The sequence below is a fragment of the Emydura macquarii genome, unplaced genomic scaffold, assembly GCF_026122565.2.
Source record: "Emydura macquarii macquarii isolate MOO-44397 ecotype Brisbane River unplaced genomic scaffold, CSIRO-AGI_Emac_v2 contig_2734, whole genome shotgun sequence".
NCBI classification, from domain to species: Eukaryota; Metazoa; Chordata; order Testudines; family Chelidae; genus Emydura; species Emydura macquarii.
The window spans coordinates 3,607,627-3,628,125 of record NW_027132871.1 but is presented as its reverse complement, the minus strand read 5'-3'; the positions used below and the strand labels follow the sequence as shown (position 1 = coordinate 3,628,125).

At 37.6% G+C, this 20,499-nt stretch overlaps 1 protein-coding gene across 4 annotated transcripts in view; it reads left to right on the top strand.

Moving 5' to 3' along the window:
- Positions 1 to 162: 162 nt before the first annotated feature.
- Positions 163 to 20,499, top strand: part of OFD1 (OFD1 centriole and centriolar satellite protein) — a 45,671-nt gene continuing 25,334 nt past the window's right edge. For 3 of the 4 annotated variants that reach the window (XM_067566120.1, XM_067566119.1, XM_067566118.1), the window contains exons 1-14: positions 163 to 257; positions 780 to 881; positions 2,658 to 2,858; positions 3,496 to 3,564; positions 3,652 to 3,682; positions 4,549 to 4,656; positions 6,035 to 6,171; positions 9,725 to 9,898; positions 12,209 to 12,315; positions 13,112 to 13,231; positions 15,826 to 15,899; positions 16,256 to 16,347; positions 16,487 to 16,676; positions 17,826 to 17,956. In XM_067566120.1, the coding sequence (XP_067422221.1) occupies positions 786 to 881; positions 2,658 to 2,858; positions 3,496 to 3,564; positions 3,652 to 3,682; positions 4,549 to 4,656; positions 6,035 to 6,171; positions 9,725 to 9,898; positions 12,209 to 12,315; positions 13,112 to 13,231; positions 15,826 to 15,899; positions 16,256 to 16,347; positions 16,487 to 16,676; positions 17,826 to 17,956 (1,530 nt within the window). In that variant the 5' untranslated portion in view covers positions 163 to 257; positions 780 to 785. The remainder of the gene's footprint in view (positions 258 to 779; positions 882 to 2,657; positions 2,859 to 3,495; positions 3,565 to 3,651; positions 3,683 to 4,548; positions 4,657 to 6,034; positions 6,172 to 9,724; positions 9,899 to 12,208; positions 12,316 to 13,111; positions 13,232 to 15,825; positions 15,900 to 16,255; positions 16,348 to 16,486; positions 16,677 to 17,825; positions 17,957 to 20,499) is intronic. The other variant, XM_067566121.1, reaches the window with a different exon arrangement.

Sequence of the window (20,499 nt, the reverse complement as noted above, 5' to 3'; positions counted from 1 at the left end):
CCTGAAGGGGAGCGAGCGCCTCAGCTCACAGCTATCGCGAGAACGATCTCTCTCTCTCTCTCTCTCTCTCTCTCTCTCTCGCGCGCGCGCACACAATTCTCGCGAGGGTTCGGTCAGGAGGCGGTGGTTGGTAACGGCGGCTGCGTCTCGTGGGGGCGGGGACTCAGGAGGGGCTGGTGGCGGTTTAACCGGTGCCCAGGTCGGAGTTGGAGAGCCCGGGTGCTTGGCTGCTGTTGCCGGCGCCGCGGCTTAGCGAGGTGACTGCGCAGGGGCGCGCACTGGGCCGCTAGCTCCCTGCTTCCCTGGGGCGCCCCCTCTCCTCGATTGGCGCACCGGGTGCGGCGCCGGGGTGCATGGAGACCTCGGCGGGCCTGGCTGGAGCAGGGTCTTGGCGGCTGCGTCTCCGCGGTGTCAGCACGAGCCGTTCGCCCTGCCCCCCTCCCCCCGGGCATCGCCCCCAGCAGGAGCTGGGCCTCTACCCCCCTGCTCCGCACATGGCCGTTCCTAGATTCAGTCCGGGCTCCGTCCGCTGGCCGCGGTGTGCCGGCGCTCAGCTTTGCCCTGACTCCGGGAGCCGGGGCTTTAGCGAAACGCGACACCCACGAGCCTCCCCTCCTGCCCCTTCCTTCCTTCACTCCCCCGCTGGTGTCTCTGTGAGGGGCCTCCTCCCCCTCTGGCTGCCGGGGCGGTGTGAATGGTGCAGTGTGACCGGGCCCGCCGGCTGGGGCGTGTCTGCTGCCGGTGAGGTTGGTAATGCTGTTCTGTGTGTGACCTTTTAGCCCAGGATGTCTTCTGCTGAATTTGAAGCGTTGTCCCAAGATGAGCTCCGGAAAAGACTCTATCAGACATTTAAGAACCGAGGTGTTTTGGACACACTTAAGGTGTGTGTGTTGTTTTAAGCTAGCATGGCACTTATCTCACCCGTCTTTTTGTGACGCTGTCGGACACTGACAACAATAGGCTCCAGTGAAATCCATGACGGAAAAACCTTTTTTGTTACATGGTCTTTTCACTCAAGGAAAATGCGTATTTTGGCCTCTATTCGGCAAGCTGATTTGTATGGAACTTTGTCCACATGGAGCCCGCCAGACTCAGCAGGGTTGTATAAGTGCAAATTATCCACTTGCAGGGATGGGCTTGCAGGACTGTAGCCTTTTTAGGGGTGTAAATAGTTTTTTTCCAGGTCTAGAAACATTTACATGACAGTTAAGCTCACCAGCCAAAGTGAAAATCACAGTGCTGCCATCTGCCTACATCTCTTTTAGGGTTAAAATGGTTGTCTACTCTTTATAAGATAGGGAATTTAAAAACTAAATATTGTATCAATAAAGTTTTAACTTATTTCTCCATTACTTTTATAATCTTTCTCATCTTGACTTCATGCTACTTTTTCTCCTCTATAATAAATCACAGTAATAATTGTAGTGCCCAGTGGTTCTAGATGACACCAAAGCTCCATTGTGCCAAGCACTGTACATACGTACAGTAAACCGTACCTGCCAAAGAGGGCATGCACTTTACATAGATAACCAGGCAATAGATGGGAGAAAGGAAGTAGTGTTATTCCGATGTAATGGAGGGGGAACTGAGGCATGACGAGATTAAGTGCTTTGCCGAATAGTCACAGAGGAAATCTGAAGCAGAGCTGGTAGTTGAACCCAGTTGTTTTGAATCCCAGCCAGGACTCAGAAGAATATTTTTCCCTACATGGTTTTGTGTCTGCTGTTGTTTTGTCTCTTTCCTTCCCTTTTGTTTTTACTTCCTCTGTATTTTCTTTTTCCTCTGTCCACAACTTTTTTCTCAGTCCTCTACTTCTCTTTTGTAACTTGTCCCATCCCTCTTTCCTAGTCTCAAATGTATCTGCATTCATATACTCTTTATTCCATTTACCTGTCTCTGAGAAAGAACCAGATGGTCCAGCTACTTGGCTCCCTGGTTCCACTATCTGCAAAAAGACCAGTGATGCCTAGGCCACTCTGCTCCTTTTTCCTTCTTTGGGGAAGGTGTCAGTAGCTTCTTGGCTTGTCACTTAGTGGACTAGTGAATTTTTCATATAAGCTGTTACTGAAGATGCAGCAGTCAGGCCTGGTCTTAAATCTAAAACTTAGATGTAGCTAGGGTCAACCTATCAGGGCTGTGAAAAATTTCACACCCTATGTGCTCTAGTCCCCACTGTAGGCACATTGACCTAGATAGTAATTGTCTACGCTACAGCAGCATAGCTGCAACACAGCAGCTGTGCCACTATAATGCTTGTGGTATAGACATACTTCAGGCAATAGCAGGAAGAGAAGGGGGAATGGGAAAGGCAATGAAATATAACTTTAAAACTTAAATTGAATCCTGGCAGAGGTTTGAGGGTAATACAAGTATATGTCCTTTGGATGAGAATAAACAAATTATTTTTGCTCCATCTCCAATAATTATGGGAGTGGAAGTTAAAGACAACTTTGGCTCCTTTAGAAATTGTTGAGGATAAACCTGGTGTTCTGAGCAATTTTCCAAATTCTATAAAAGCCAACCTTAAATTAGATTTTTTTCCTTTTTGTTTCTTTACATCAGACTTTTTAATTTCATATGGGGAATCTGTGTGGCTTTAGGAAAGCAAGAAATTCCAGAGTTTTGTCTATTTGTTGTTGAACTTATGTTTTCACCAGACACAGCTGCGAAACCAGCTAATCCATGAACTAATGCATCCAATTTTAAGTGGAGAACTTCAACCGCAACGTGTTTCCAGTGAAGGCAGTTCATTGTTAATTGGAGCTTCCAACAGTCTGGTGGCAGATCACCTGCGCAATTGTGGCTATGAATATTCACTTTCTGTTTTCTACCCAGAAAGTGGATTAGAAAAGGAGAAGGTGAGCTCTATAGTTTACTATGCAAGAGATGTGTGAAATTATATTCATTTAGGACTTTGCAATCATTAACTGAGCCTTCCAATATCATTTTAAAAAAAAATCTGTTTGTGCAAAGGAAGAGTCAAGGGTTCACTAGTAGTTTCAAGGCTTGTGAGTTCCATATTAGTTTGAAACTTCTAGTCCAAATTATAACTGTTGAATGCCCAGATAAATGGGTTCCACACTCAGGATGCTTGGTTTCTAGGTAACTCATTGACACTACAAGTGTTCTAGAGATGAGTCTTCTGCAACTTTGTATTCCAAAAGATAACCTTTATTCAAATGGATAGTTGGGATATAGTCTTTTACACCAACAGGTCCAATGAGACAGTCTTGCTTCCTTCATTGGATTCCTCTTGAGCGGTAGAATTAGGCATTACCACAAGGGATATATCTCTTACTGCCACTTCATGAAAGAATCCAAGCAGGCTTAGCCTTGTCCCACAAATGGTATTTGTGTTATAAAGTGGTGGATAAAATCTGTCTTGAGTGGAGCACATCCAAAGTGGATCTCTTTACCACAACAGAGAAAAACAGGTTAATTACTTGTAATGTTCTTAAAATTTGAATTTTTTTTTTTGCCTCCTTTTTTAAAAAGGTGTTTACTATGCAAGATCTTCTGCAGTTAGTGAGGATCAATCCAAAATCCAGTCTTTACAAATCATTGGTAATTATTTTGATTCTGTAACTCTTACTTCAGTTATAATTTATGATTGATTACACAGAATAATAATCTTATTTTTTCTCCTTATAGACTTCAGGAGCTCAAAAAGAGAACAAAAAAGGTATGAACTTATATTTACATAGTAGGCATGTATTGAGTCATATACTTCCACTAATATTTTCTGCTTTTTGCTTGAGAGCTTAGTTTATGATCATATATGAGCAATAGAAACTCGCTTGCTTTGATTATACCTAAATACTAAATATATTTGATTAAACATTTTGATTCTTAAAAGCAATTTATAATTAATTAGGTTAGTGACTCTTATGCTTCTGGTGGTGGTTTTCCAATTCATGGCGAGTATGAAATATTAATTCTTGACTCCAAGCAAAACAATGAAAAATTCCAGTATTGCAAATAAAAAAATTAACTTAAATCCTGATTAAATGAAAAACTTCCAAAGACCATAACATTTTATTATATTCCAATGCCGGGGAATAGGATGTTCTGTATATTTTCTACTCAATAGTATTCATATACTGTATATGGGCTGGCACCAAAATAAACTTTCATTTAATTGTCCTTGGCCTCATATAGGGCACAATTTTCACACCTGGTGCCAAAAATTAGGCTTCTAAATCTATATTTAGGCACCTAAGCAAAAGTGGCTTGATTTTCAGAAGCACCAAACACCTGCAGCCCTTGTTGATTTCAGGTTTTGGTGATGTTTGTAATCAACTCTCTCAATGAGTTTGGAGATAAAGGTCAGGGTATGCTCTTTGCTAATTGTGGGAGTCTTGAGCATGCTTGCTATTAATATATGCATTAGAATTTTTGCATTGATTTTATTGAATGATTTCTTGTGTTCTGTGGAAATAATTTCATCCTTTCACTATTTAATTTTTTCTTTAAAAAGAGTTTTCTTAGCCTTCAAAATTCAATTTGTTGCGGAAGAGAAAAGTAACTAACATATACTGTGTCTCTAAGGTTTTCTTATACAGATGTTAATGGAGCTGACAGAGCATCACCTGTGTAAGGAAAGTCGCAACACAGAAACTCAGACAAGCTCAATACCTCCTTATAGAGAATCTCTTGGTAAATGGAGCTTTCATGGACTATTTTCCTCAGATAGCCCAATACTGTATCCATTCAGCACTTGCCCATGCCTGAAGTAATAATAGGCACCAGGTTGCATCCCTCTCTGATATTCTAAAATAAGCCAGGAAAAGTGTAAGACAAAAGTTTTTCTGTGTTTTGGGTCTTCAGTTCAAATACTTACCTATATATTCAACTGATACTCAAACAAATCCATGCATCTATCCTAAATGTACTATTTTTAAGATTAAATGCTTCAACATTTTTCAGTTTAAGGACATTTATAATTAGAGTTGTTTGGGAGTTTTTTAAAACCTTTTTTTGGTTTTTATTGGGGGTTAGGGGTTGAAAATACCAGTTAATTGAAAATGAAACTTCTACAGGAATATATAATTGTTTAAAGAAAATTTCCTCAGGTCCAGGATGGAACATCTGGTCAAAAGGAGAGAGACCCCCCTCCTCCATCTCAGAATATCAATAGCCCAGTAGTAAGGGAACTCCTCACCTGGGAGGGGGAGACCCAGGTTCAAGTCCCTACATCCCTGATGTCCCATGTAAGTGCCCTAACCACTGAGCTATTGGCTATTCTGGTGTGTGTGCATCTTTTTCTTGTTTCTTTGTGAAAAATATCTAAAGATCTCAGTTTTGCTGTGATGCAGAACAAGAACATTTTTTTGAGATCTTGAAAATTTTTGTTGGACAGGCAAACTGTTTTTGCCCATCTCTAATTATAATATAATTTATTAATTGTTTCCAATGCTAAAAATCATGTAGCATAAGAAGACAGAAATTGAACATACTGGTAATTGCATTACTAAAAGTTGTCTAGTAGATTTGTTCATTGGAATGCATTGCTATTGAAGTTATACAGTATAATTTACAGGCACATGTTCTTTGAAATCAGAGCTTCATAGCTGCCTTAGTAGCTGATGAGATTACATCTCAGGGGGTAACATACTACAGTTGTGGGCAGGAAGTATGTGCCATTTGGTTCCTTTATCTCTTCTTGCACATTTCCCTTCAGGCACACAATTTCCTTGGGAGGACAGTGAGAGAGGTTGGCTACAGACCTACTCAACTATCCTGATTGTTTTATTTAAAGATCACATCCAACTTTTTGCGCACAAACAATTAGTTGGACCATATGCCATAATGTGAAGTACTTAAATGGCTTGTTTCCAACCATGTTGTTGTATGTTCACTTTTCATAGATCTTAAAGTGACCATTTATTTTTACTGCTTCCTTGGTGGCTTTTCAGTAGAATCTAGGCATGGGTAATTAAAACCTGTACAGAGCCCTAACATCTTGGGTAGGAGCAACAGTATTACTAAATGTGTTATTTCTATGTGATGGTACATTGCATTATTCTTTCTATAGTTGAGAAACTTCAGCTGATTGATGAACAGTTTGCAGACATTTACCCCCAGCATCAGAAATCTGAGTCTTTAGAAGCGAAACTCACTGAATATCGAAAAGAAATAGAGGAGCAGCTTCAAGCAGAAATGTCTGAAAAGGTATAACCCAGAAATAAATGGTCATGGAAATGGGGGATGGGGATGCGTTCATTTTACTTTGCACATTTTAATGTTTCTAATAATTTCAATCAGAAATGAGTTATACCAATCTATTATAAATGCATAAACTATATGTTCTCTTTTGGGGGGGGGGGTAAAAATTGGGAAACTGAGACACAAGTCCCCCCAATTTAGGCTTAATCAACTTTTGCCTTTATTTATACAGTTTTATACAGAATTATTGTCATTTATAGTATCTGGACATACATGAATACCAGACAAATAATAGACAAGATAGAATTGGTAAATGGGCCTAAGTGACCACATTCTGGGCCATCTTCCATGATGGTCATTATCTCTGCTATCCCTTGTTCTTATCCTTCAGTCCTGTTCTTCAGTTTCTGGTCTGATGTTTCTTCAGTTTGTGTCCATGTTCACTTAGGTCTTTAAACATTTCTACATTACAAATTGCTTATTCTTTAAACTGCCAGCTTTTAGCACATCAACACTTCGGAATTTAGGTAACCTGTACATTACACATGCGCAAGTTTCAGTTACCCAGCTTCTGCATTTTTTTCCTGCTGGTTTGCAGGTTTTGGGTCATGTTGGTTTTGTGTCACCCTGCCCTGGGTCTTCTCAGGAAAAGGGGTTTATCATTATATGTTTGGGTGTCTTTTACTTACTTCTTCCAACACCATGTGTTACCTTTGTTCTGTTAGCAATAACATTTTAAGCAAATTAGCAATTTTGTGTGAAAGAAGAATGGGCAAAACTACACTTATGCAACCAAAAACTTGGTCTAAGTGTTACCTTGTCTGCACTAATTCATTATACATAGCTATATTTTGAAAGATTTATAACTATCAAAGTTTTTTTAATCTTACTATTAACAAGTCTTCATTTTATATTTCAGTGTTATAAATCAGTATATGTTATTCTATGCTATCCTTAATCTATTAGAAAGGGGAGGGGAAGTTATGGAAAACATGATGAATCTTTAAAGAAGACAAGAAATGCTGACTTTATACATGTGTTTTAATTCAAAGTCCAGTTTTGTTTGTGAATCGTTTGTGAATAAAGAAACGTAATTAAAAAATTTCCTGTGAATGTACTTTGACGGGTGTCTCAATTTTAGTGCTTTTGTTGTTTAGTTGCTTTTAATTGTACCGGAGCAGTCCCTTTTCTCAGCATTTCAGATACAGGGACTGCAGATGAAATAAATGGTATGAGAGTCTCTGAAAATATCTACCCAAAAATACATCGCAAAAGCTTCCAAAACAGCACTGCCTTCACATGGAGAGTAGAAAAATCATAAAATGTGAAAAATATTGTGGATCTCATTATAGGCCAGGGTCTCTGTGCAATTTTTGTCTGTGTTGTGCAAATTCTAAGGTTGTATTAAAAATAAACTGACTTTATATCAGCTAAACAATAACAGCAATAAAAGAGATAATTCACCATTCTCTGTCCCTGTGCACCTCACTGAAGTTCAAGCTTCAAATCATAATTGGGACCTAAATGCAATCATTGTTAAAAACTGTCCCCTTTTTCTTTAAAAACAAGAAAATTAAAGGAAAAAGTCACAAAATAAATAGTTTAGTAGGAGAAAAAGTTAAGCTTCATATCACAATAATGACTTGGAAACAATTACCATCCTGTAGATTTTATGGTGTACATTTAACAAGAAAAACAGAAATAGAAAATATTACACGTATGCAACATTAGCTTGACAATGCTGCAACACTGATGTGTTAACATTTGGTCTTCTGCATAATATCACAAAAGGATTGGGACTTCATTAGGTTGTGCTAAAAATATGTGCCCAGTGAACATGCTCAGACTGTGTCACAATTTAATTTCCTCCTCTCATTTATGAAGTCTCTTCTTTCAGTAACCACTTTATGTTCAAAGAATGAACTTTCATAGTTCAGCCATATCTTAATGTCATGGTGAAATAAAAAGGTAGTCAGAATAAATATTGCATTTTGGTTTTTTATGCTGTTAAACCCCAAAACAACTGAATATAATTACCTTAAGTTTAACAAAAAATTCCTTTGGGCAGCACCTCTACAACAGATCCTTGAGAGCTGTTCTTAAATACAGGAAATATACAATATAAGGGATGCAATATAAGCAAACTTCTTTTAATTGTGTGTGTGTTTTCTTAACCACCTACCCTGCTCAGTTCCCGTTTCTCGCCTTTCTTTAGGAGGGGTGGTAAATGAACCAGAAATTCCTGGTGCCTGGTTTACATCAGCTGTATTTGTGGCAGCACTTGTGGGGAATTTTTGTGTATAATGTCCCCACATAGACATGACCTTACTGTCACTAAAGGCTTGGGCAAGTTTTTGTGTAGACATGTTTGCACTGGTTTAGTTAAATCAATATAAGCATTTCTAAACCATTTTAAAATTGTGCATACCTGGGGTTGCATATGGCTTAACTAGGTCAGTACATGTGTGTATGCACACAAGCCCTAATTCCCTGGGCTATGCTTTTTTTCTATCTAACTTCTTTCTTCTCTCCATTTTCACATTTTTTCCTCATTCTTTTTTTCATTTCATTCTCTCTCACACTTGAATTCTCTCATCCATTTTCTCCCTCATGTTGTCTTATACACCCTTGCGATCCCATTTATTTTCTTTCCCTCCCACTCATATATGTACACTTACTTTCTCTCCCCAGTGCAGAAATGGTCCCTTCAGCTCTCTCTCATACAGATCTTACGTCTTCCATTTGTATTCACACACTTTTCCAAAAGTGCTCAGAACTTCCTGGCTCAGGATGACAACTCTTTTTTCAGGCTCAGTGGGTGTGGATGCTTCAGACCTGGGACACACTTTTCCTACATCTGCCCTGTGCCCAAAGGATTGGCTTCCAGTGGGCATGAGCAGTTCAAGGCAGGCCTGCTTCTGCCTTTGGCCCCACCACCTGACAAACACGGTTCTTTGGAAATGGGTCGAGAATGGAGACCCAGTCAGAAATGGAATTAGGGAATGTGGCATTCTTTATTTGCCAGTCAGGGAGTGTCAGGTCAGAAAGTGAGACATTTAATTATATGCCTCACATCATCTTTTGATCTGTTCCCAACTATCTCAGTTTCCCCTGCTGTGTGTACAGGAGTGAGTAAAAAAACCAACATAATCCAGGGAGTCTTTAAGCACACTGCAGAGGTAACCCCTTTAGGGTAGTGCCCTACATCTAGTTTGCTTATGCCTGAAGGTGCTATTATTTATGTTGTAGTCTGTTTTGGGATCCTAGATGGAAGGTGTAAATATGTAAGATATGTCAATCATATATGCTTCAAAGGGACTTTTATCATAGAGAAGTTTACATACATTGACTAAAAAGATTAACACTTTTAATTGGACATTTCTGTATAGTTTCTTAAAGGGAATTTACTGTGCTATAGTGATTAACAATGTAAAGAAGTGATTTGTGAGTAAGTGCACATGTTTGAACATCAAAATTAATCTAGGAGAGAAGATTTTGTTTGTTTTTTTTTGTGATAGAATGAGGAATATTCACTTTGTTTTTCTCTTATATGTAACAGTTACAACATTTCAAAGAGGTTGAAATAGCAAAGATTAGAATGGAAGAGAAAGCACGATGCCAAAAAGAAGTCTCTGAATTGCGGCGAGAGTTTGAAAGGACAAACCAAGCCAAGTCTGAGGCTCTGATTACTCGTGAAAGGAATGCTATTGAAAGACTTCAAAAACAACAGGAGGTAATGTTTAAAAATAATAATTGGATTCAGTGCTGTGTGGTTCAGTGAGTTAATGAAATTGCCCTTTGATCTTTGGAGAAACTACATTCAGATCCCACTGGGTCATAAGTGAAAGGGAGTTCAATAGTTCTCTCTTAGTCCCACATCAGGAAAGCACCATGCAGATTGGCATGTTTAGTGATTTCAGGTCCTCAGTGATGATGATGTGTGGTATAAATAGACTGGAGTGGCAGCAGTGCTGCCAAAAAAGACTGAAATGTAATAACATACTACATGTATGAATCCCTATTCCCCTTTTAAACTATTGAGGATTTTTTTAATGGCAGTTCTATATGGCTACTTCATAGATTTTTCTTTTCTGTTTATTATAGCTGTTAGGATTTTCTGTTTGCTTATTGTAGTTTTCTTTTTGGAAGTTCAAATAGAAAAGAATTATAAATAAAATGGAACATAGTATTCTCGGTGTGGACATATCATTCATGAATAGAATTACATTATTGTCTTTTTGGTATTTGCTATCCTTTTTAATATAACCCAACATTCTGTTTGTATTTTTGACCACTGTCATGTGTTGATCAGATGTACGAGTCCGGATTCCTAAGTCTTTTTCCAGAGTGGTAACTGTTAATTTAGAATCCAACAATGTGTATGTTAGTTCAGATTGTTCTTCCCTGTGTTAATTACTTTTCTCTTGGTTACAAGGAATTTTGCCTGTTGTGGTGTTGCCTTGGATCTGCTCTATTCTTTACTGAACAAAGTAATTTTGTCATCTACAAATTTTTTCCACCTTACTGTTTACCCCTCTTTACAGAACACTAATTTTTATTTTGAGTCCTAATATGGATTTTTAAGCACTCTGCTTTTGACCTCCTGCTGTGTAGCCATTCTTTCCCTTTTCTCTGTATTTTGTTTTTCTGGTCCGTGACGAAACTTACCTCTTACCCTGTGACAACTTAGTTTCCTTAATAGTCATGTCCTTAGAAAGAAGCCTGCATGAAATCTGCGTACCTTATGCTATTACTCCCACTTTCATGAACATGAAATTAATTCAGTCATTAAAAAAGATCTGGATCAGTAAATTTGTCAAGTGAGTTTTTGTGGGTGCTATTGCCAGCTTTTGATCTTTGAGACCAAGTATGCATTTCATTTACTTGCTGGATTGTCCCAGCAGAGACCAGCAGCTCCACTGAGCTAAGTGATTTTGTATTGGAGATAAAAGATCATGTAGACCTTTTTAGTAGAAGAATGTAATGCTCAGGAAAAGTGGTTTGACAGCCTGGAGATGAAATTCCTCTAGTTATCCAAAGCACAGGTAAAGGAGACAGTGACAGTCCTAAGTTTTCTGATACTCGTATAATGCACTTGAATTGCAAATTGGATAGGACCTCCTTTGGGATAAAAAGATCATTCAGTCTTCATGCTCTTAGTCTTCGTGCAGACACACATAATTAGTTTCTTTTTAAAGCTAAGACTGACAGGTTTTTTTATTAGGAAGAATAAGGCTGTAGATGTGACATCTTGTTTTGGTTTGGAGAGTCTAGACTGCAGAATCGGAGGGAGCTACTAGTGGAACCAGTATTTTCAAGAAAGTTTAGTTTTAAAGCAAGTATGCAGAGTGCATTTTCTCTAACTACATTTATCAGGTGTTTTTTTAAAGTTTTTATTCTTTTTTTGTATGCAGTGCTGTAGCTGTACTGGTCCCAGCATATTAGAGAGACAAAGTGGGTAAGGTAATAGCATTTATTGGACCAATGCTTTGTGTAAGGTTGAAAGCTTGTTTCTCTCACAAACAGAAGTTGGTCTAATATTCTCACCCACCTTGTGTCTTTAATTCTTTTTTGTTAATCTAGTTGAGATAGGGATAATCTACCTTTATTTGTACTTGCTTTTTCTCTTGAAGTTTTGGGTATTCTAAAGTTTGTATTTGAATGTGGTAATTCTGTAAATATTATAAATAAACCTTTCTTTTTATTTTATGATTTTTGAATCTCTGCAGCATTCTAAAAGTTACCTAATAGAAAGTAATAACTTTCAAGTGTGTTAACCTTAAATAAAGTAGAATAAAAGTAGCAGCCCATGCTTAGTGCAAATCAGTTGTTACTTCTAGCAGCAAGCTATGCAAATATTTGTCAGGATCAAACCATTTCCTGGAGCAAGGTCTGTAACATTTACGTTTCTAATGTTTATAGCATTGATGTCTTATGTCTTGCTGCTGTTGCCACTCTGTATGAATTCACTGGTAATTATTATTTTAAATCTCAATGAGTAGTGTAAAAACTAAATGAATATAAGTAATGTTTTCTGTTATAGATTGATGCAAAGGATGTCTATACACAAAGACAAAGTCTGCTGAAAGATATTGAAATGATAAGAACCAGAGAGGCAGAACTGAAACAAAGAATTGAAGCTTTTGAACTGTGAGTCACTCAGGGTCATGCATTTAACTCTTGTTTTGCTTTGTTTGTAAGAAAGCATGTCTCAAGATGTTGCAATTTTTGTGAAATTGAAATTTGTTTCATGTTTTTCCAAATTTTATATATGCTACATCTGAGTAATATCAAGCAGCAGGGGCATCCTGTGCTAAGAGAGCCTGGCGCTACTTCAGAGAGACTGAGGAACTGGACTTCTGCTCGGAAATCATTAACTTAAAAAGCAGAATGTAGTCCCAGCACCAATAAGGCAACTGTAGTGACAAATTTACATTTGTAATGTTGTTTTTGCATGATATGTACTGTGAATATACATTAAATAAAATATCAGTTTTCCCTCTTCAATTAAAAAAACCCAAAACTAATTCTTGCTTGCTTTCCAATATTTTCTAATTTGTTAGCTTCTATCTTTGTCGTCTGTTTTTGTAGGCACAATAGAAAAAAGCAATTTCCCCACTAACAGACGTTACTTTCTTGTCTAGCCAGCAGAGGGTGCTGAAAGAGTTGTGAACTGAGCATCCTTTCTGAATGGAGGAACTAAACTACATCTTCCCCTGTAATACTTTCAGTTGATCAGTCTGTTTCTTCCACAGTACAGCTTAGTATGTGTCACTTTTCATTGTTCTTAGTGAACAATAATGATAGAGCTGATCATAATTTTAAATTGCCCCAAGCTTAACTCATCACACTTTTGACGTTCATAAATGTTGTGTTATACAAAGCTTCTTGAAAGCTCTGGCATGTCATAAATTGCTCACTCTCAATATATTTTTCGTTATATCAGTGCTCAGAAACTTCAAGAAGAAAAAAATAAAGCTGTTGATGATGCACTTCGACGTCGGGAGGTAGCTGTGAAGAACATTGAGGAGACTTATGACCAAAAGCTTAAAAATGAACTCCTGAAGTAATTTGTTCTTTTATCTCTATTAGAGAATACATATTAAACATGAGAATGAAATGTTAAAAATGCCATAGGAATTACCAATGAGAACTATAAAAAAGCAAGAATTGAATATATAACACTGTGTTTTTATTTTTAAACAGTTTGACTTGTTTACCTTTTTCTTATAAAAACATGGCAAATAGATTTCATAACCAAAAGAGTTAAAACAGTTATGCCATCTGACAGTAGAAAAAGCCCACTATATATGTAGTGACATTCTTCTGTCCATAAGGCTATAGAATTTTAACAATTCAGGCTTTCAGTCTCATCTGTGAAGGAGAAGTAATATGAATCTGTAAGGCTGCTGGATAGGCAGATGCAAAGTAACACTTCTAATCTCTTTTGACCAGTGCTGAAATATTGAGTAATTTGAAGAACTGGAAGGAAGCAAGGTGTATGAAGCCAGTGTTAAGGGAGTTTTTAGGGTTATTTGCAGAAGGGGAGGGATGAGACACTTTAAAAAGGAAATATGAAGGGGTTTTCATACCCCAAGAATAATTTTTTAAAATACTGGCTATTTGGTGCAGTCTGGTACATATCATACGCCACCACTCACTGTTGCCCCCAGTTCCCTGAAAACAAACAAAACCCTGTTCTTAAAAAGTTCTTTGTAAACCAGCTTCTTTTCCCCTTCAAAAAAAATCCTTCTCTGCTCAGCAAGATCCATTTTTCTCCCCCACAAATCTATCTTGCCTTGCTCCAAAATCATCCTTTTTTCTGAATCCCAAAATCCATACCCCTTCACAAAATTTTCCTCTCCTCCAAATTGAACACTATCCAAAAATGAATCCATTTATACCTCCAAAATAACATCTCCATCTGCACATCTTGAAAAAATTCCATCTTGAGCACCGCCTTCCAAAATTCCATTTCTCCTTTTAGTCGGTGGGACTTAAGAATTGGGAAGAGATTGAGTGAGTGTTTTCCTGGACAAAGGCTGCAAGGTTTGATGGGCTACATCAAATGTGGTATGTGATCATCAAATGTGATATGGATAACTGAGGAAGAGGCCCTATATCATTTGGCTGTGTATTTTCCTTGCAGTTTTCATGTTTGGTGGCCAACAGCCAGGACAAGCATCTAAGGGAGGAGTGAGATGTATTTGGCATCAACTGCAACTCTTCTTGGGCTGTTAACAGTGGAAAGCAATGGCACCTTCAAGGAGGTGCTTTTGTATTCTCTCTCTCTGTGATAAGAGCCGTGGTCACCTTAGGCCTACTGACTGTTTCACTGTAAGAAAGTGCTCCTAGCACATGATTAATCAAGCCCCCAGAATGAAGTGAACCAGCCCTCTGGGCAGCTGGAGGAAACCCAGCTCACCAGATCTGGTTATCCGCAAGCTCAGCCAGGACCCATCACCTAATAATGAACTGTGGAAGCACTGCCCCTCCTAATAGGGATTTACTTAAATTGTAGAGGAGAGGTGTAAGGCAGTTGATTTCATTGAGAATGAAGTGTCAGCTGAAACAGAGTGGCTTCTGGTAATATGAACAGAGGACAGTTAGATGGATGCCACTGAGTGACCAACCTTAGACAAACATGTAATCTTGTGCGATGTTTTACCCATCTAGTAAATTGCTATTAATACTAAAATAACTAAATAAATGCTAAACAGAACACCTACCTCACAAATAGGGTTTAGTGACTTCATTTGTTAATATTTGTAAAGCTCCTTCAGATCTTAAAAGGAACTATTTTAGAGGAGAGTATTATTTTATATTACAGTAGTGTTCAAAATGTTTCAGGCATTGTACAAACACACAGGAAAACTGTCTCTGGCCGGAAGATTTTACAGTGTGAATCTACTTTACTACAATATTTATTTAGCTATGTATAGTTCTAGGGTCCTGTTTGACAGTTAAATGTGGCATACAAAAATTAAACTACAAAAGCTGTTATGTATTACAAAACTTCCTGGGAAAGAATAATTATAGATCAGAATAAATAGACAAATTTGGCAAGGCTAAGTACAGTTAGTGGAACTCAAATTAACAAATTTATGTTTTAGAAAATGGTTGGCTTTCAATATAAATGTCGTGAGACTTGTGAATAATTAAATTTTGATTATAAAATCACATTTTGTTTATTGTAGAATTTCAATTATAATATACAACATGCTGTAAAATATTTGAGAAATAATGGAGACTTAATGTGACTATTGATTGCTTCTTTTATGCATTTTATTAATCTTTGCCGAGCACAGGGGATAGACTGCTCTTTTTTGTGTGGAAATTATAAAGTGAGTGATTTGAAAAGTGAGGACTGTTTATGGTAATACTCTAATTCTGCAATCACAATCAGCCTCAGTGACCTGGGAACTGTACAAAGACACAGGAAAATAGGATAACTGCCTCAAAATACTTATAATCTGATTAGGGCCTGAGCATGATCAGCTCCCATGGATTTCAGTGGGACTTGAGAGCACTCAGCATTCTCAGGATCAGGACCTTGATGATGTTTCACTGTAATTAAAGTATAGACAGTTTAACAGATAGTTAAAGCTGAGTCTGAGGACATTCAGAATTCTTTTGTTTAGTAACTTCTTTTTTTCCTAGATATCAACTTGAGTTGAAGGAAGAATATATAGCCAGAACCAGTAGGGTTACTGAAGATGAGAAAAAGAATAAAGGTAACTAATCTCATTCAGATATACACAATATCCATTATTTATCTTGTAGCTTTTATTTTTAAAGCAGTATTTTTAAACAAATATAGTGTATTTTATTGAAGTTGGAGAAAGAGGATCTGGAGTGCTTTGGAAAAAAATAATATATAACCATGTAATTAAAGATTATCATGCATATGCACAAGTGGACCAAATTAAGGTTGCTCAGGCAACCTTAATTCTGGCTTTTCTTAACTTTTGAGTGCTTGACTTTGCAACCTTAATGTTCTTCTAATGTAGTTTTTGGTATGATTTTATATATATATATATATTAAAAAAAAATCAGACACACTAACCTACGGAAACTGTGATCCTTACAGAGAAGGCTATGCTTTTACATGAAGAGACTGTTGCTGTTAATTCAAAAAAGGAAGAACTCAGACAAGCAGTATCACGTGCAAAAGAGCTTGAGGTAATTGTGAAGCTGAATTTAGAGGTTATACTGTTTGATTAGTACATTTGAACTGTTGTGATATCTTTTCTGGAGTAATATGTGGTACAAAGTATATTTATCAAGAAACACCTTAGTAAGTTTCTAATATGTTTTTTAGCTGGAGCTGGATTCAGTAAAGGCACAGGTGCTATTGATAAACAAACAGAATCAGTTGTTGACAGAAAAATTGAAAGACATTGCGGACTATCCCTTGTTAAAGGAAGAGAAACTGGAGCTTCAGGTGCAAAATAAACTACTTAGACAACAACTGGAGGAGACTCGCAATGAAAACCTGCATTTTCGAGACAGTTAGTGTTAACATATTTTATAACTTTCCTTTCCTCATTTTACAGAAGTTTTATTAATAATTTCCCATTAAAATAAACATTTTATTTCATGACTGTTTAAAGGCTACTAAATTTAAGACTATATGTAAAAATGAAATGAATACTGTTTTAAAAAATCATTATAATAGTTGGTTTTATTCCTGCTGTCCCTGTTTCTCTTTCAATTTATCTTTAGAAAAAACAAAATTCTTACCATCACAGGTTTTGGGTGATGGTTTATTATTAGTGCCCCTATAGACTTCATGGAAGAGTGATTAAAATAGGTCAATTCTACTTTCCTCCTGTTTCCCTTTAGAGGACTGCAAATCCTTAACTCTGGTAGATTTTCATATATTTCACTTTCCAAAAGTTGGGTTTGTGGTTACAGCAGGATTAGGAATCAGTAAACCTGGGGTTAATTCCCAGATCTGCCACTGACTTCCTAAGTGATCTCAGTAAAGTTATGTAATCTCTCTTTGTCTTCTTTCCCCATCTGTAAAATGGGGACAATGATCATTCTTTTGTATGCCTTGTCTAATTTAGATTATAAGCATGTTATGGAAGGGACTGTCTCTTACTGTTTGCACAATGAAACTCTGCATTAAGGCGCTACTCTAATACAAAAATACTAATTGTTGATAATACCCTATCTTTTCTCTCTCTTCTTACCTCCCCAAACACCCATTTTTTCCAATCACAGCATTATTTATTATGATTAGTAGAAGACAAAGCCTTCTGCAATGACTGTTTTGACAGACGTGATCTCTGTAGAATAATAAACCATTGTGTTGTAATGGGATTCTGCACTTGTGTAACATGTTGTATCTGAAAGGAAGAGATGGGCAATACATTCAGGTTTAGATAAGACAGGGACAAGTTGATTGAGGTAAATTTGCAGAGTAGGAAACTTCCTGCCTAGCTCATAGCTGCCCAGAGGGAGGCACACAAAGTTCAGTCTCTGGAAGAAACAGATACCCCAAATAGAATATACAGATGAAGTTTTACTATATAAAACCTATTATAGTCAGGAAAAATATTTCAGTTTTAACTTTTCAAGGGGTGGTTATAAATAGCAAATGTACATTTTAAAGCATTTTATAATATCTCCCAATATTGTTCTTTTATGTAAAGAGCTAACTCAGCCATCAGCTGAACATGTAGCCTGCCAGGCAGAGTTGAGGAGAGTTGAACATGCTAAAAAGCTGGAACAGGATGAGTTTGAAACCCACAAACAACTTCTGGAAAAGCAACTACAAAATGAGGTAAATTCTTCTCTTTTTACCTAAATAGTATAAGATTTTTTTTCTACCTGTCAGTTTGTATACACTTACACCTGTCCCATTGCAGACCCTTCTAAAAGTAAGTGTTGGAGTTCTTTAATTCCATTTATTCTATTTTAATGTTTGACATTAAAAAATAATTCAATCAAACAAACCTTTGTTAAACCTAAGATTTCTCAGTGCTAATTTATTATAGGTCTATACAGCTGATGAAACTGAAGAAATACTATGCTGGTAGAAATAGGGAAATGTTGCACCCACCACAGCGAAATTCTTTATTCAGCCTTGTCCTAACAGGTAGACAGGAACTGATCACAGAACAAAAAATTAATGGTGACTTAGGTACAAGTGATCATGACTTGATCGCATTTGTAATGTGCTAGCAGAATAAAGCCCAAACCAGTAAATATATACACATGGCGTTTTAACAGGGCCAATTTTACAAAGCTGAAAATAGTTATGAGCCAAATCAGCCAAGAGGAAGATTTTAATTAGAACAATGTGAATGATAATTTGGAATCATTTAAGAACACCTCAGTAGATGTCCCATAACCCACAATTGAGGAAGAAGGGCATATTAATTAAAATCTGATCTGGTTTAGAGGGGAAGTGAGGGCAGCTGAAAAATATTTCCTCTGTCTGTCTCTCTCTTTCTCTCTCTAAATAAATAAATAAAAACAAATGGAAGAAAGGGGAAGTTGGTAGTAATGAATATCATTCAGAAGTTAGAAATTGTAGTAAATTGTTAAGCGAAGCCAAGGCACACAAGGAGAAATCTGTGGCCCACAGAATTAAGGACAATAAGAAGTAGTTTTTTAAGTATATTAAGAACAAAAAGAATCCTGACAGTGGTATTGGTCCATTACTAAATGGAAATGGTACAATTGTCAATAATGCAAAAGAGACAGAAGTGTTCAATAAATATTCCTGTTCTGTTTTGGGGGAAAAACAGGTGCTATAGTCTCATATTGTGATGTTAGCGCTTTCCATTCCACTGGTATCTCTAGAAGATGTTAAACAGAAGCTACGAAAGTGAGTCATTTTTAAATCAGCAGGTTCAGATAATTTGCATCCCAGAGTTTTAAAAGAGCTGGTGAGGACCTCGCTGGACCATTAATGTTGTTTTTCAATAAGTCTTGGAGCACTGGGGAAGTTCCAGAAGACTGGAAGAAAGCTAATGTTATGCCAAAATTTAAAGAGGGGCATGGGATGACCCTGTTATATATAGGCCTGTCAGTCTAACGTTGATCCTAGGCAAGATAATGCACTGGCTGATATGGGACTTGATTAGTAAAGAATTAAAGTAGAGTAATGTAATTAATGCAAATCAACATAGGCTTATGGAAAATAGATCCTGTCAAACTATCTTGATATCTTTTTTTTGAGGAGATCACAAGTTTGGTAGATAAAGGTAATAGTGCTGATGTACTATACTTAGACTTTTGTAAGGAGTTTGACTTTGTTCCACCTGACATTTTGATTAAAAAATTAGAGCTAAATATTTAATCCATTTTACATTGAACACATTCAATGGATTAAAAACTGGCTAACTAATAGGTCTCAATATGTGATTGTAAATGGGTAATTGTTATCATGGGGGCATGCTTCCAGTGGGGTCCTACGGAAATCGGTTCTTTGGCTTTGCACTATTTAACATTTTTATCAGTGACCTGGAAGAAAACATTAAATCATAACTGGTAAAGTTTGCCATGTTGTTAAGTGCTGAAGGCTGGAATGTTGTTGCTGCAATAAGGCTGTTCAGGCTGCTAAGCGGTTGCATATGGTCAGTGATTCTGTCTTTGGAACTCCGGTGTTATCAGCACTAGAAGATTGTGCAGCCTGCTAATTCAGCAGACCTCGATGTTACTCAGAAAGAAAGACCACAGGTACGGTTCGGTGATAAAGGCACTCGGCCAGGTTTGTTGCCTTCAAGGCACAGTACTAGCTCTTGGGCTCCGTGGTTACAGGTACACTAGCACATGAGTGCCCAGTGGCAAGGAGCAGCTCAGTTAGCAGTGAGAATTTCTGCTGTCCCCTTCGCCACACAAAGGGTTACAGTGAGGTACCCGACATTTATAGACTCAAACAATTTACGGACCACCTTATGTGTTTCACAACATCTGCCTGTTACCTCCCCTTGTACCTTGCTCTAGATGTCTCAGGCAAAACATCCCTATTCATCTATCAAACCATCTGATCTTGTGTGAGGTCAGGATGTACCTGTGTTAATCTTTTGGGATGTGTTCACACACATACTTAGTGCCTGATATTTCTTAGGAAGTGCCTGTGTTTTAGCAATGTTAGCAGTACCCTTGCTAAGTTCATGTACCAGACAGTGAACTTGGAAGCATGTGTTTTAATACCTGGCCTGACATTGATTCAGAGCTTAGCCTGGCTTTGCTGACTGTGGTTCAAGTCTCAGATCTTGCACCAGCCCAATGTTCCTGGCTCTCTCTCTCTACTGCATGCAGAGAACACAAAAATTGGATGCATGGTAAATAATGGAGAAGACAGGTCACTGATTC